Source organism: Mirounga angustirostris, unplaced genomic scaffold, assembly GCF_029215605.1.
Source record: "Mirounga angustirostris isolate CCGP_5_RB_7025 unplaced genomic scaffold, mMirAng1.0.hap1 SCAF_4, whole genome shotgun sequence".
In the NCBI taxonomy this organism is placed as follows: Eukaryota; Metazoa; Chordata; class Mammalia; order Carnivora; family Phocidae; genus Mirounga; species Mirounga angustirostris.
The window spans coordinates 97,573,575-97,589,383 of record NW_026991712.1 but is presented as its reverse complement, the minus strand read 5'-3'; the positions used below and the strand labels follow the sequence as shown (position 1 = coordinate 97,589,383).

Below are 15,809 nucleotides of genomic sequence, written 5' to 3'. Positions count from 1 at the left end.
GTGGCAATAGTGACGTCTTTGGTGACAGATTAATAGAGAGGGATAGTGTACATCTTTTTTTCAAAATAAGTTTAGAATTTGGAAAATACTGAGAGGTACTATATAGGCATGATTTAGCAGCAAAACAAAAGCCATTTTCATTTGAATTTACAATGTATTTGCATAATTATTTGTGGGAGTCCTTCGTAGGGTAAAATAATGTGCATAGTTAAGAATGTGTCATTTTTTAGCACCCCTCTACCCATAACCTGTCTTCTGGCACTTTCTTCAAAGACCTGAAAATTTATGCTCACTGCAGTTGTCTACATTTATAATTTTTGATGGCTCATTTATAATTATTAATTACTTACACTCACCAAAGGTCTTTTTTCCCAGTGTTCTTAGTGAAAATAGAATACTGACTAAATGACTTTCACCTTGTTTATGATAACAAAGTACCTGTATTTATAGAGCCTTTCCTATTAAAATGTTTCTAGAAACTAATGCATTTTAATTTTAACGTCCTGAAAAATCTTTCGGAAATGCATTCTTTTATCAGTTGCTAACTTGCAGAGATTTGCTTTTAATATTTGTTGCTTTAACTGATTTGATCATTGAAATGAGACTGTCATATTTTTCTTTGTGGGTTTTTCTTTTCTTTCTTTTTTTACAAAGTTCAGGGGGAAAATAAGCTTAAGAAAGAGTTGTTCATTATATTTTGTTTCGAGTTAATTTAATTTATTAGCGTCTAAACTTCCTATTCTATTGCCTGTTGTTTTCTACCAATTTAAGTTGTGTTAGTATATAAGAAACATCATCCTGTGTGGGCTCCTTAGTGATAAAAAGTTAAAAACTTAGGACAAATTTTACCCCAGTTGATCAGTAAACTAAAGAGTTTTTAGCATTGTGTAGGTACAACACTTGCAGATTCTTTCAAGGCTCTGCCATGTATTATCTCTCTAACCTTGAAAAGTCAGTTAACCTATCTGACTGAATTTCCTCATCTATAAAATGGTGGCAGTAGTTCCTACCTCCTAGGATAGCTGTGAAGATTAAAAAAGTCAAAATGTAATGTGCTAACTATAGCGCCTGGTCTGTAGTGTTTGTTACCACTATCATTATATTAATTTTAAGACCTGTGTTAGTAATTCCCAACAGTTTCCAGATTTCTTCCAGAATTGATTGTGCTAGTTTGAGAGGAAGAATAGGTCCATGATCCCTTCATTTAACTCCATCAACATTATTACTAAATGAGGTGAGAGGACTCTCCTAATTCTTCTGTTTCCAAGGGCGTAAGAGTCTGCTGTCCCCTTAAATGTGAGACCTGAACTTGAGTTCTTCTTAGAGGACTTACTATGTTTTAGCCTTTGGCTGTTTTTGTCTTCCTACTCAAAAATCCCTGGATGGGTTGCTGCTGTTCGTATTTTTTAGTCTTCTCAGATAATCGAAAAGATCCATGTAGTCATTCATGTGGTAGATAATACGGTTTTAAATAATTCAGCTTATCTCAAAAATAGATGCTTAGAATTTCTCTGTATGTACCACTTGATTTTAAAATATCATAGTTATAATTCACTTGTCTGGTTAATGTTACTTAACATTTAGCTTGCCATGCCCAGTTTGTCCCTTATCAAGAGTAGAAAGTAAAATATTGGAAGGCAGTGTGATCAATTTCTAGGCCAGTCTTCATTGCAGTCTACCAAGATTTCACCCCACCCATGGTATTTCTGGTATAATAAGTGTTCTGGTTACGTATAAGCTCCCTAGAACTACAGATCCATTTATAGATAATTGCAAATCTGTAGGTAATAACAATCAAATTCTTTTTTTTTTAAAGATTTCATTTATTTGAGAGAGAGAATGAGATCGAGAGAGCATGAGACAGGGGAGGGTCAGAGGGAGAAGCAGACTCCCCACCGAGCAGGGAGCCCGACGCGGGACTCGATCCCGGGACTCCAGGACCATGACCTGAGCCGAAGGCAGCCGCCCAACCAACTGAGCCACCCAGGCGCCCAACAATCAAATTCTTGAATAGGATTCCAGACACCCTCAGTGGATGTCTTTTTTTTTTTTTTTTAAGATTTTACTTATTTATTTGAGAGAGAGAGAATGAGAGACAGAGAGCATGAGAGGGAGGAGGGTCAGAGGGAGAAGCAGACTCCCTGCTGAGCAGGGAGCCCGATGCGGGACTCGATCCCGGGACTCCAGGATCATGACCTGAGCCGAAGGCAGTCGCCTAACCAACTGAGCCACCCAGGCGCCCCCAGTGGATGTCTTTTCAAACAAAATTCTTCTTTTTAAATAATAAATAGCTCACAAGTCAAGTTGTACGAATTTGGGGGTTTTTGATGTTGTGAATTTAGCCCTAGAGCATATTCTGTGTTAACCAAGCTAATAGGCAACCCAGATTATAACACCATTACATTTACTATGTGTGGTATAACAAATTATGTTTGCCAATTAGCTGCAAATATATCTTTGAATGCATATGTTACACGTACAAGAAAAATAGATTAACTTGTCTTATTTCTGATATTAAAGTGGAAAGACATAAAACATTCTGAGAAAAGATTAACATGCTTACCAACTTTCACAGAATGTCATTTAAGTCCTTTCACATCCCTGTTATTCCTGAGTCTTGGAATTCAAGCCAAATGCATTTGTTAGGTATCTCTCTAAACACTAAAAAATAAAAATGAAATTCAAAACAGAAATTTTCTTCATAATTAGTTAACTTAGATAGTTTGGGGTTGTTACACCCCTGAGTCATATTGTAAACCTGTAATTTTGATGTAATAACTGATCTAGGCTGCCTTTCTGTTTTGATGAAGGCCCCATGAGTTCTCTCCAACTAGAGAGAGTTTCTGTCCCCTGTTTAGAAGTTAAAATTACTCATATTCATTTAAGGTACCTTGATCTCTTTAACTCTTTGTCAATAGACCGTTGAGATGTTGTTAGGAGTGATGGGCCCAGGGGATTTATTATGACTATTCAAAGTTACTTTGAGTGCCACATTAGAGCCTCCCCATCAGAAGAATGAGGGAGCTTAGTCTCCACAACTGGTTTGCTTCTTTCCATTTGTCTTCTGTGGTAGCCATCAGAATGTTGTTTATTGGTGGCTTGCAGTAGTGATTTAACACAGCGTTGGGGAAGTTCCTTTTGTACTTTGACAACCTATACTAAAATAAAGTAGAAATAGGAAATTATTTAAAGCAGTACCATTCAGGATATTCAAATACGTTCATGGTTATAGAAAATGAAGTGTATTATCATTGAGTTTTCCCCCTCTGAAACTTTTAGGCTGTGGAAATCTAATGCTGTGGAGAAGAGATTTGTTTTCCCATATGTCTTAAAAAAAAAAAAATCACTCGTGTTTTGGATGCTCTTTTACCATATATTCTTTATATCTTGAAGGGCTTATTTTTGATGTAGTTATGGAGGATGATTTGTTTGTTTGTTTGTTTTGAGAATTCCCAACATTTGGGAATTTTATCACCCATGTTATTATTTTGAAAATAATAATAAGGAGGTGACTACAGAAGTGCCAGATTCCTACCTTTCTATAACATTCTTCCTTCTGGATGACTGCCTTTCCTCCCCAGCCAAAAGAAGTGAAATGAGCCCTGTCCTAATACATGTTACAATAAGTTCAGCCCATACTAAGAGACTTCTTAGTGGAAAGGTGGGAAGATGAACTGCCACATAACCCCTCTTTCCTCAATAGAATTGTTGACTTTTTTGTTCATTGTTAATAGCTTCTGCCTCCTGTCCTCTTAACTTGCTTAGTTCCTGTCTCTGGGGATGGCCTCTTACTGCACCCTTTTTCATTGACAGTCAAGATTAGAGCCACACCTCCAGGAGTGGTGATAGGCAGTTCTCATGATTCAGAGCAGGAGGGGCTCATTCAGGAGTACTGAGTACTCCTCTAAATCAGATGAGCAAACAGGAAAAAATATTCGTAACTACCTACAACTGGTAAGTAAGCTTTCCTGGGCTCTCCCTCCTAACATTAAGGCATTATTGATCTAAATACAATGACAGTATCAGAATGGTTTAGAAAATTCTGTCTTCCAAAATTTCCAAACAAGCTAATCCATAAAATTTAACCTAGGAATCCCATTTGGGGGCTTTGTAAAGATCTTTCATGTTTCCTATTCTCTTTTACATTCATCCAAGGTACAAAGATTAATTGCATGAGGTTCCCTCCATTTTTATTTTGTAATTCTATACTTCTGGCCCTTCCCCTCCCAAAAGGCTACTTCATATATCCAGAAAAATGTTGTAAGATGTCTACCCTCCTCCACCCAAGACAGAGTCGATCATCTTTGACACCTGCTTAGTCTCCTGAATCTGCTACTGAGTGTAATTCCCCTTATTGGCAACACCACTCATCAGGTCAGCTCTACAGATTCTTTTTAGCTTAATTCAGTCCATTTTCCCCCCAATAAATGTGTATTTAAAGATAACTACATCACTATATGTTTGCAATTTAATAAGCTTCTGTTCAAAAAACATTCTTGAGCAAACAAAGCTCAGTTTTTTTAGTTATGAGAGACTGGTTTCAACTTATTTATTATGGGCATGAAAGCTTACTTATCTAGCTCACATTATATGTTTTAAGTGTCAGTTTTAGAAATGGGGGCTCCATTCTACTCTGGGAATTGAATCCCCTTACTGTTGATATCTATTTTTCTTGGACTAATTTTTTTTAAAATTTACCTTCTTAATAGATAAATTATTCACTTTGTTTAAAACTAACATAAAAAAGGTATGCAGTATATGGTCTCCTTCCCATCCTCATCTCCCAGCTGTCTATTCCCACACTGTCCTCTCCAATAGGTAACCACTGTTCTTAGTTTGTAATGTATACATCCTTCCAGAAATTTGTTATGTAATTACTGGCAAAAATAAAGATAGAATATTATTTTTCCTCTTTTTTACACAAAAAAATACCATTTATACACTCTGCAACATTCCTTTTCACCTAGTATGTCTTTGATATTTTTCAATATCACTATGTAGGGAGCTGCCCACTCTTTTTTTTTAAAACTACCAAATATTTCATTGTATGGAAGTACCAGAATTTCTATAACTACTCCCGCACTGACGGCTATTTTAGAAATCTTCCTATTATAAATGATGCTGTAATAAATAACCTTGTGCAAACATTTTGTGCTACCATATCTCTAGGATAAATTCTGAAAATTTTAATTTTGGATCCAATAATCTGAGAATGATAATCTCAAGATTATACAAAGTGCTAGTCTATAGAAGGAAAGGAATACCAGTTTGTGCTTTGCTCCTCAGTCTTTTTGTCCATATTCTTTTTTTCCAGGCTTTCAGACTTCTAATTTCTACTGCCCTGTTTTTGTACCAGGTTTGTCTTTTCTTGACTATAAGATCATTTTCAGCAACCTCAAAACTAATTCTTGGCTGCTTTTAGTTCTTCTTTCCAGAGATCTTAGGGTAGTTGACCTAATAAGCATAAGAATTTGATTGAGAATTGAGTGAAATTTTTTTTTTCAAACCCCCTACTATGGAAGGCATTAAATGACTATAACTAAAGGGCAGTAAGTTTTGTAAGATCTCAGTGATTTATGTTGCTTTAGTAAAAACTCACCATTTCCTCCACTTGGTATTACAAAGCACTTGTTTCAAGATTTCATATTATATAGCAGTACAATGCAGTCCTCTCTGCTTGAGACTCAAAATTTAATACACACATACCCTGCCCCAGCCTCTTTCTTTTTGTTTTTGTTTTTGTTTTTGTTTTTGTTTTTTTGGTGGGAAAGGTTAAGCTATAGTTTCAGCCCAACTTCAATGAGTCAGAAATTTCCTATGGAAAGGAGGGGTTTTTATTGCTCTGTGAAATTCATCAAATTAAATTAAAAGCCTCTGGATTTTATTTGATTTTGCTCATAACAAATTTTTGACACCTCCTTTTCCCCTCTCCTCAATATTTGAGATTTTTTTCTATTGTGCATGATAGAGGAATGCTGCTAAGCTTGCAAGTATTAACTTGAAATTGTTTTGAGTAATTCTGCTTTTTTGGCTTTTTGTACCTAATCAGAATTGATGTGACTGAAGTGCAAATCTTCATAATAATCATGCATTTGCTGGCAGTGATTGGAGGACCACCTTTTTGGCAATCTATGGTAACTTTGTTCACATTGTGTATCCCATGTAATGCATGTTGTCTTTTGCTTGTGTTTTCTAATATAGGATAATCCAGTTAAAGGGTGATATGTAAAATCATTTTATTTTTTATGAAAATGAAAAACCACAGCAGTGGTAGGACACAAACTTCTTTTTAGGGAATGGTGAATTTTACTACTTGGAGTTAGGTGGTACATTAGGTCCATTCCAGGGCTATTGTTTTTGAAGGCTATTTGAATTATTATTTGTCATCCCATTTTACATCTGAGGAAACAGCAGGTAGTATACCAAGTTAACCAATGACAAGATGAGACTTTTTTTCTCTTTCTGAGCTATATGAGTCTACTAGTTTTTCTATCATATGCTTAAAGCTGAATTAACAAATTTGGGGTAGTAAATAAACTAGCCCCAAAATAGAACAAATGCTTATTGAAATCGGTGACATAGAATTGTTTTAACAAGCCAGGACTTTGACTTTCAACCTGACCTATAAACACAAATATGTTTTCCACAAATTTCTGAAAGAGGGGACATAATATATATAATATGTCGGCCAAGACTTAGGAACCAGACTGCCTGAGTTTGATCCAGGCTCCGCTGCCTATGATGTGAACACCATCTGTTACTCAACTCACTGTGGCTGAGTTTCCTCCTCTGTAAAATGAGGGCAATCACAGTACTTATTTCATAGGGTTATTCTTTTTTGTTAAATGAATAATACATGTAAAGCCTTTAGAACAGTGTGTATCAATTACAGTATCAGTGAAAGCCGCTCTTATAGTTGGAATTACTCCTTCCAGATTTGAGCCACAGTAGTTTGTAAGCCCTGGTCCAGGTAACTGCTGATCACTACCACCACTGCTTCAGAATTTACAGTTTGTTTGGTGTGATCTAACCAAAAGATGTACTACTCCCAAACAAACGATTCTTAAAAATTCAGATGAATTTTAAGGTATAAGGGAAATTGAACAAGATCTTTCCCATACTTAATTCACTTTATGATGGTAAATTAGATACTTGAGGAGGTGTAATTGACATACTTCCCTGAGTATTCATCACCAGAAATTGTTTAATGCCTTTTGTTGGGAGGGATAGGGTTGTGAGGAGGGAGGAGATAAAAGAATAAAAATAATCCATAGTCAACCAGGAAAATTCTGAAACTACCCAGTTATGTATATAATATCATGCAAATTCATATCTTTCCTACATATTAGTCTCAAAAGCCAATGGGTCTTTAGTGAAATCTAAGATATATTCTAGTGAAATCTGAGCTCTATGGATAGATATATGGATATAGATACATACATATATAGAGAAAATTTTATTTTACTTTCCAGTAGGTTAAAAATATTGTTATTTTTATATATACAGTTGGCCCCTGAACAACACAGATTTGAACTGTGAGAGTCCACTTATATGCAAAAGATTTTTCATACAGCCCAGTAAATGTATTTTCCTTATGATTTTTTTAATATCATTTTCTTTTCTCTCATATCCTTTCCTCTAAGAATACAGTATATAATATATATACACAAGATATGTGTTAATTGACTGTGTTATCAGTAAGGCTTCTGGTTGGTAGTATGCTATTAGTAGTTCAGTTTTGGGGGGGAGTCAAAAGTTATACGCAGATTTTCAACTGCATGGAGCTGGGGGCGGGTGGGTACTCCTAATCCTCATGTTGTTCGAGGGTCAATTGTATGTTGACTTAAATTTTTTGTATCTCTTGACTATGTTGATTATTATGTTCATAGACTTTGTGTTTTATACCAAAATCCCCCCTCTTCCAAAATTTTTTAAGTATATTATCTTAAACATATATAAATTACCAATAAAGTTTTGTCATACCAGTAACCAAAAACTGATTTCTGGCTTGATCATTGTAAAACAAGTCAGCGTTGGTTATATATACCTGATTATCCTTATCAGTATGGAAATACATAAAGCATTATTGCAAATGAAGTTATAGACTATACATATATCCTTTTTTTCTTTTTGAGAGAGTGCAAGAGCGAGGGGGGAGGGGCAGAGGGCGAGAGAGGATCTTTTTTTTTAGAGTGTGTGTGGGAGAGAGAGCACGCATGTGAAAGCGCACAGTGGGGTGGGGGCAGGGACAGATGGAGAGAGAGACTCCCAAGCAGGCTCTATGCCTAGCACAGAGCTCAACTCAGGGCTGTATCTCGTGACCCTGAGATCATGACCTGAGCCAAAATCAAGAATCAGACACTTAACGGACTGAGCCCGTATATATCCTTATTTTTTTTAGTTGGTCCCTGGCAGTGAATTTGCTTCAGGTACACTTGTTACCTTTTTTACTAGGATTTATATACATGTACTTAACAGAAGTGATTTTTTTTTTCTTTTAAAAGGATCAAATATTTTGTTCAGTCTTTATCGATAATTAATATAATCATCCTTTTTTATTATATATTTTAAAAAGTGACCTTAGGAAGTCTCAGATCGAAGACTGAAAATCCCCAGGCCCAGCAATCCAGTTCCAGTAGTAATGAGGTTAGGTTGCAATAGGGAAACAGATTCCCAGGCCTTTGTCTTAGTGTTACTGGCCATACTGTTACCATCATTAAACTGATAGGGAAGGGCCTGACTTCTCTGGTGATATTTGGAGGCTCAGAGAAATACTGTGTATTCTTTGAGCAGTTCCCAGTACAGATTCCCATAATTGACCTCAGACCACCATATTTTTTTCTTTTTACTTGGCCCATATTCATCAGTGAATATGGTGTTTCTTTTTTTTTTTTTCTATCTATTTGACAGAGACACAGCGAGAGAGAAACACAAGCAGGGGGAGTGGGAGAGGGAGAAGCAAGCAGGCTTTCCGCAGAGCAGGGAGCCCGATGTGGGGCTCGATCCCAGGACCCTGGGATCATGACCTGAGCTGAAGGCAGACGCTTAACGACTGAGCCACCCAGGCGCCCCATGAATATGGTGTTTCAAATTGCATTATGTTAGTTTAGGAAAGATTACATGTAATATTCTCACTTATTCGTGTGCCAAAATGGAGCAAAGATACCTGTTTAGGGCCCAGATGTGAAATTTTCATCTCTTTTGAAGTCGAGGGCATAAAATTGACATTGCTTTCCAAATCCTCATAAAAGGCTTTTACTGATAGTTAGGAAACAAATTTGTGGTAACAAACAAAAACAGTACAAATGTCTTCATAAAGCTGATTCCAGAAGATCAGCTGTTTTGCAAAGATAAGTGATTTATATCTGCTGCTTATAGATTACCCATTTCTTGCTGCTGCTTTTTTTTTTTCTTCAGAGAAGATGGGTTTTTACCAAAGTCTGTAATTAGTTCTTTTGGTTTGGGTTGGTGGTTTTTTATGGAGTGTTTTTTTTTTTTTTAAGGAAAGAAATTATTTTCATGCACAAAAGTCAGTGCACAGGTTTACACATTGCAAGATATAAAACAACAATCCGTATTGTTGATTTCTGTATTGCTTCCCCAAAAGAGTATATTCTTTTGGAATGTCTTGAAACTATCATTTGTCATATCACTCTTCTTTTTTTTTTAAGGAGAATATCATCACTTTGAAAGGGACTCACCTGTAATCCCCTCATGGTCACTTTCACTGATGTTTGATTATTTTAAATGTAGTAGTTGATTAAATGTGTACTATATCATGAGATATCTTCTGGAATCCAGTTAAGGCAAGTCATGAGAGACTTCAGGTGAAGTTTCAGAATTCCCTAGGTAGAACTAAAGACTTACTCTGTAGTGTAATTTATTTGTGTCTCATTCTTAAACTAAAAGACTGAAGAAGTACCCTTACACTTAAATAATTAAGACATGGTGATTTTCCTTAAACACTTGGTAGACACTGTAATCATTGTTATATTAAATTTAGATGGAAATCACTTATATTAAAAGTATTTATAAACAATCATTGCCATGTTGTTTGGAAGACAGTTAATAGTATCTAATCTCAAAGTGATACATTATATTTCTGCTGAAATTTGCAAAGCCTATAAGAACATTTTATGCTCCTAAGTCTTAACAAATTAATAATTGATATTCTATATTGATCCAAACTGTTGAACCAAAACATGTCCATTGTAATCTGGTAAATCTGAGAATTTAATAATGCTTTTCTATCTCTAACTTTATTTAAAATGAATTACATTGGATTGGTACTATTTAAATGCATAATGTGGTAGCATGAATCCAGAGGGTTTTACCCTGGCTGTAGAGCAAAAACCATGACCCAAGGGAGTTCTTACTCTCCCTAGTCCAAAAGACCCAGAGCTCTGATGAAGGTGTTTTCAATATCAGTCCTTGCTATTTCTGTAGAGTGTATACATGTTGGTTGCTTTAGACAAGTTCCAAGAGAAGGAGGACAGAAAGGGAAAAATTGAGGAAGATAGAATGTGCCCACCCTCCTTGATCTTGGGTGGGAGGTGAAAATGGCAACAACAATTTTAGTGCTTTTTATAAGTGGTTCAGTTGGTGCTGAGTTTTAAGGGATTGCATGGTGAGCCTTGGGATTCCTCTCATTCTAGCTTTTCCTTCACTTTGCCTCAGATTTTCTTGTAGCTAGCATCCTTTTTCCTTAGCTAACATCCTTTTTCCTTCTTAATATAGGGGCAAGATGTGTCTTCATATTCTCCCATACAATAATTCTGTATAGAGAGTAAGAGAAAGGGAGATCTTAATCTTCATTCCACAAGTGTATATTTAGCACTTATGCACGGCTCTACAGAGAATATAAAAATCAGTGCAAACAAAATCCTACACTCAGGAGCTTACGGTTTGGTGTATATAGCTATCCTATATGATGGAAGTGGAGAGGGTCTTAAGAATGTTTATGATACCTTTCTCCTAAGTCTGTAGCTTGCTTGCTTACTTTGTGGTCCAAGCCATTTACTAATTTGCCTGGCTTCTTCAATATTTCTGTTTATTCTTTCTTCTTTCAACAGGCAACAGTTTCCATTTACCTAAGAGCATTTTCACCAAATTTTAATTATAATTGTAGTAGTATTGTGGCACAGATTATTGCTGCTCTAGGGTTGGCACTCATTTGATACCCTGGCCCTAATACAGGCATGCCCCTGTAATGGCTTAATGCTTTGCTTCTTTTGAAATCTGAGGGACTATAGTATTTCCCCCTTTGCCATACAGGTCCTTTGTATCTGGAGGGAAAAGGAAACTAGCAAGGGTATTAAATTTAAGCCAGGTGCATCAGATTAAGATTGCAATATCCCTAGTTTTCTGAACTAGAGCAGAAAAATCTCTTGGAGCTCAAAGCATCCATGGTGTTGATTTTCTCCTTTACTGTAAACAAGTTTTGATTTGGGCTGTAGGGTTTAGAAATGAATTAGGGAAGGAAGAGGACTATTTAGGATGCTCCGTAAAGTTCTGGGCTTAATTGTTAAGTTGACTTACTTCATTTTAGAAAACTAAACACTGCCATAGTACAACTTGAAATTTGAACAGTTGATTACAGTTTTTTTTTTTTTGAGCTGCAGTTTTGCAAGAGGTCATAGAGTTGTGTAAATAAACTGAGTTCTTCAGAGTTTTGAAGAAATAGAGTATCTAAACATTAAGATTTATGTCTTTACCAATTTTACTTGGGTTTTATATGTACAGAAAAAAAGTGGGAAATGTGACATTTCCTATTTGGTTTTGAAATGGTATCCCTAAAAAGTATAAACAGCCCTAATTAAAATGTTTTCATTATAAGAACTCATTGCCTATTAAACTCTGTGGGCTTCTGAAATTTTGTACCTATACTCATTTGTTTCTATTAATAGAATATATCGCTTTATGTTGCTTTAATTTCAACCCATATTGGACACAATGTGAGCCTTCTTAAAAGCTGGAATGAGAGGTGCAAAAAGGAAGAAAATCTTAAATGATTTTAAAAAGTTAGTACAAGTGTATTTCATTTGAAATGGTGGATATTATGCTTGCAAGATTGAATACGTGATCCCAATGCCCTCAGCCCCCCTTACTTTTAGGTAAATCAATCCATATTTCAGTACACTATAAAAGTACATTATTTGCTTATTCTGAAAAGGAAACTAAACATGTTAAAATTTTGGATACAAAATTGTACCTGCTTTGATGTGCTTGATGTCTTTTTTGTCCTGTATATGAATGTCTTCTTGGCTGCCCTCTGCTTTTTCAAGTTGCTTGTATCCTAACAGTTGGGAGTTGGGAACTCTTCTGAGTACAACCTTCGTCTTCCATTCCCTAGTTTGCAGAATTTTTAAATCTAGTTGCAAATATTTCTAGTCTTTTATGCTCTGCACTTTCTCTCCCATAACAATTAGTAACAAACTACAGATTTAAGGGCAGAGTTCCAAAAATGTACAGAGAAAAAGGCAAAGTACACTTCATTTATACAAAGTCCAGAAGACAGCCTGTACCACGGTTGCCAGACTTCTGGGATGCATTAGGTGAACTCTACTTAGCGAGTGGCACAAATTAATAAAGTTGGATCAGTAATTTTTTTAAAGGTTGGTGTCAGAAGTGAGATTAATTTCTATATAGCCTCTTATCTTGGTTATATTGTTTATAATAGAAAGAGGGAAATGTTCATTAATTTAAGTATTTGCTAAACTGGAAGGAATGGAGGATATATGTCAATATGAATCAAATGTTTGTTGTATTTTCTTATTTTAATTTGTATATATTTTAATTGTTCTCTCTCTCTACCCATTAAAGATTCCAGTGCTGAATATTCAAATGAAAATTTTTCCTGCACTTTGTACTGTAGCAGGGACCATATTTTCCTGTACAAATTACTTCCGTGTAATCTTCACAGGTGGTGTTGGAAAAAACGGATCAACGATAGCAGTGAGTACATGTTAAGATTTCCAGCAATTGTTTATACCAGGACTTGGTTTTGTAGTTGCTTTTTTTATTTGAATTGTATAAAATACTGTTAATTTAGAGTTTCTGCTTAGTCTTAAACAAACGTGATATCCAAACCTTCTCAGTTCTATCTATACGTGCATACGTTTATATGCTTACATGCATTTTTTTTTGTGCATGCACACACAGACACATGCATATTTATGCACATATATATTTTTAAAAGTATGATCGAGGGCACCTGGGTGGCTCAGTCGGTTGAGCCACTGGCTCTTAGTTTCAGCTCAGGTCATGTTCTGGGAGTCCTGGGGTCAAACCCCGCATCGGGCTCCACACTTGGTGTGGAGTCTGCTTGGGACTTCTCCCTCCCTCTCCCTTTGCCCTTTCCCCACTTGTGCTCTCTCAAATAAATAAATAAAAATTTTAAAGTAAATAGAAGTATGATCTGCTTTGTAAAATGAACCTGGCCATGTAAGTAAAATCCTCAGTTTGGGCCTAACCAGCCCATGCTACTGCTTTCTTCCTTAGCTGTTCTGGTATTCAGTTACAGAAACTGCTGGCTGGCAGGCACCATGAGGCTCTCAGAAGTTTGAGCTGATCTGCCTTACAGCAGATCCAAGTGGTATCTGACAGTATTGAGTGCCGTTAACCCCTCCCCTCTCTTTACTCCGCACAGGGAACAAGCGTCCTCTCTCCTTTTCTCCATATTGGATCGGTGATTGCCCTAGCTGCAATGATCTATAAGAAATCGGCAGTTCAGCTTTTTGAAAAGCATCCCTGTCTTTATATACTGACATTTGGTTTTGTATCTGCTAAAATCACTAATAAGCTTGTGGTAAGCACCAGAGTTTTTATTTATTTATTTATTTTTAACATTCATCTTGTTTTGGTTTTATGGCCCTAGTTTTCATTCCACAGCTTCCCGAGCAGTTCTAGAGTTTGCTGTCCTCCATCAACATGGGAGCTCTTTTTCTCTTCTGAGAAGCTACAACTTGACATTACCAGAAGCTCCGTGGACCTGCGCAACACTTCTTTCTACTGCAGCTTAATTTGGTGCTTTAGTTTATCTGCCTTCTCCAGTCTCAGTCTGTACATTCAAATTAAGGCTCTTTATGAAAAGCATCTTTTGGGGGGCTTCGCTACATGGGCTGTCCCTTTGGTGTATAGCTCTCACACATACTTCTTGTCAATTTTTTAGTTTTGGAAATTCGACTTTTTATTCAGTATTGCTAAATAATTCTTGAAACTTGTGATTTGAGCACAAAACTGATTTACTGTGTAGCTCACAGTTGCTCTAGTATGAAAATGCCTACATCACGGTTTCTCTTTTATTTGCAGGTGGCACACATGACTAAAAGTGAAATGCATTTGCTCGACACAGCATTCATAGGCCCAGCACTTTTGTTTCTGGACCAGTATTTTAACAGCTTTATTGATGAATATATTGTACTTTGGATTGCCCTGGTAAGTATTGTACTGTGTCCTATTTCATGATTTGGAAGCCACTTCTTTTCTTGTTTCTGTGGGCCAGTCCCAAAAGATAAGATCATATAATTGTAATGATTTGGCATGCCAGAAAACCACAATTATGGGACTTTGCAAGTTCCTTGTGGCTTTGTCTTTGAGCCATTTTTTGCATTATTCTTACTAGTCCTGCCTTTGTCAGGGCTTAAAAATTCCAGATTTCTGACTGTAAAGTAGGAGCTGATAAACTACATCCTGTGGGCCAGTGACCTGTTTTTTGTAAATAAAGTTTTATTGGAACACAGCCATGGCCATTCATTTCTGTATTGTCTGTGGCTGCCTTCATGCTACGGTGGCAAAGTTGAGCAGTTGAGATGCAGACAAAGCCTAAAATATTTACTGTCTCTCAGAGTTTGTTGATCTTTAGTGTAAAGGAAGAGTCTGTGAGGAAATTAAGTTATTAAATCGTATGGAATTGAAGACGAATCTGAAAAGAAGGGAAGAAAGTCAGAGAAGCTCCTCCTCTTTACTTTCAGGAAGCTCAGGGATGGCCTAAGCAGGTCCTGAGAATCTAACGGTCTCTCTTCTTTCCAGGTCTTCTCTTTCTTTGATTTGATCCGCTATTGTGTCAGTGTTTGCAATCAGATTGCGTCACACCTGCACATACATGTCTTCAGAATCAAGGTCTCTACAGCTCATTCTAATCATCATTAATGACGTAAACTCGGTGTTATATAGGAAACTCCTGTTTTCTGCAGGAAAGAATCTGAACATATTAAGGAGAATGGGGTGGATAAGAACAAATATAATTTATAATAATCAATGTTGTATAACTTTTCTTTGTTATTAGTAACACTCCTTAACTATCCTGTGTGAGAGTGGGAATTTCAGGTCCCATCTTGTAATTGTACATGTTGTCATACAGGGTTTGGCCCGAGGAAGCATGCAGGAAAAATTGCCACGTGTTTGTAATTATCCTGGATTCAGAATAAAATTGTCCTGGGGAGCAGATCCCCAGTGGTGGAGATGTCTAATGTAAAATATTTGCAGGCCAAAAGATGGTTGCTTTATAATTTTAACAAATCATCATCTTTTAGTGACATCCTTGTTTAGTGTCTTCTCAGGCTTTCTTTAACTAAAGAGCTCAGCTTGTGGCACAGACATATCCCACTAGCTTATGAGATGGAATTAGTGATAAAGACCTTGAATTTGGATTGAAAGGTTTCCTATCTTTACATTGGTGAGGAAGTCATTTTTTTTATTGTTCAAGAAATGGTATCTCTCATGGGCTTGGGAAATCTGATTAGCATGCAGAATAATGTGGTAACTTTGTTGATCCATTTTATTTTTTTAAATAAATATATGACCTGAAA

The 15,809-nt window shown here is 36.3% G+C and overlaps 1 protein-coding gene across 5 annotated transcripts in view; it reads left to right on the top strand.

The window, feature by feature from the left end:
- The window catches only part of CEPT1 (choline/ethanolamine phosphotransferase 1), a 37,913-nt gene extending 22,104 nt beyond the window's left edge, over positions 1–15,809 (top strand). For 4 of the 5 annotated variants that reach the window (XM_045896990.2, XM_045896988.2, XM_045896986.2 and 1 more), the window contains exons 5-9: positions 6,050–6,134; positions 12,823–12,954; positions 13,649–13,807; positions 14,311–14,436; positions 15,031–15,809. In XM_045896990.2, coding sequence (XP_045752946.1) covers positions 6,050–6,134; positions 12,823–12,954; positions 13,649–13,807; positions 14,311–14,436; positions 15,031–15,150 — 622 coding nt within the window. In that variant the 3' untranslated portion in view covers positions 15,151–15,809. The remainder of the gene's footprint in view (positions 1–6,049; positions 6,135–12,822; positions 12,955–13,648; positions 13,808–14,310; positions 14,437–15,030) is intronic. The other variant, XM_045896987.2, reaches the window with a different exon arrangement.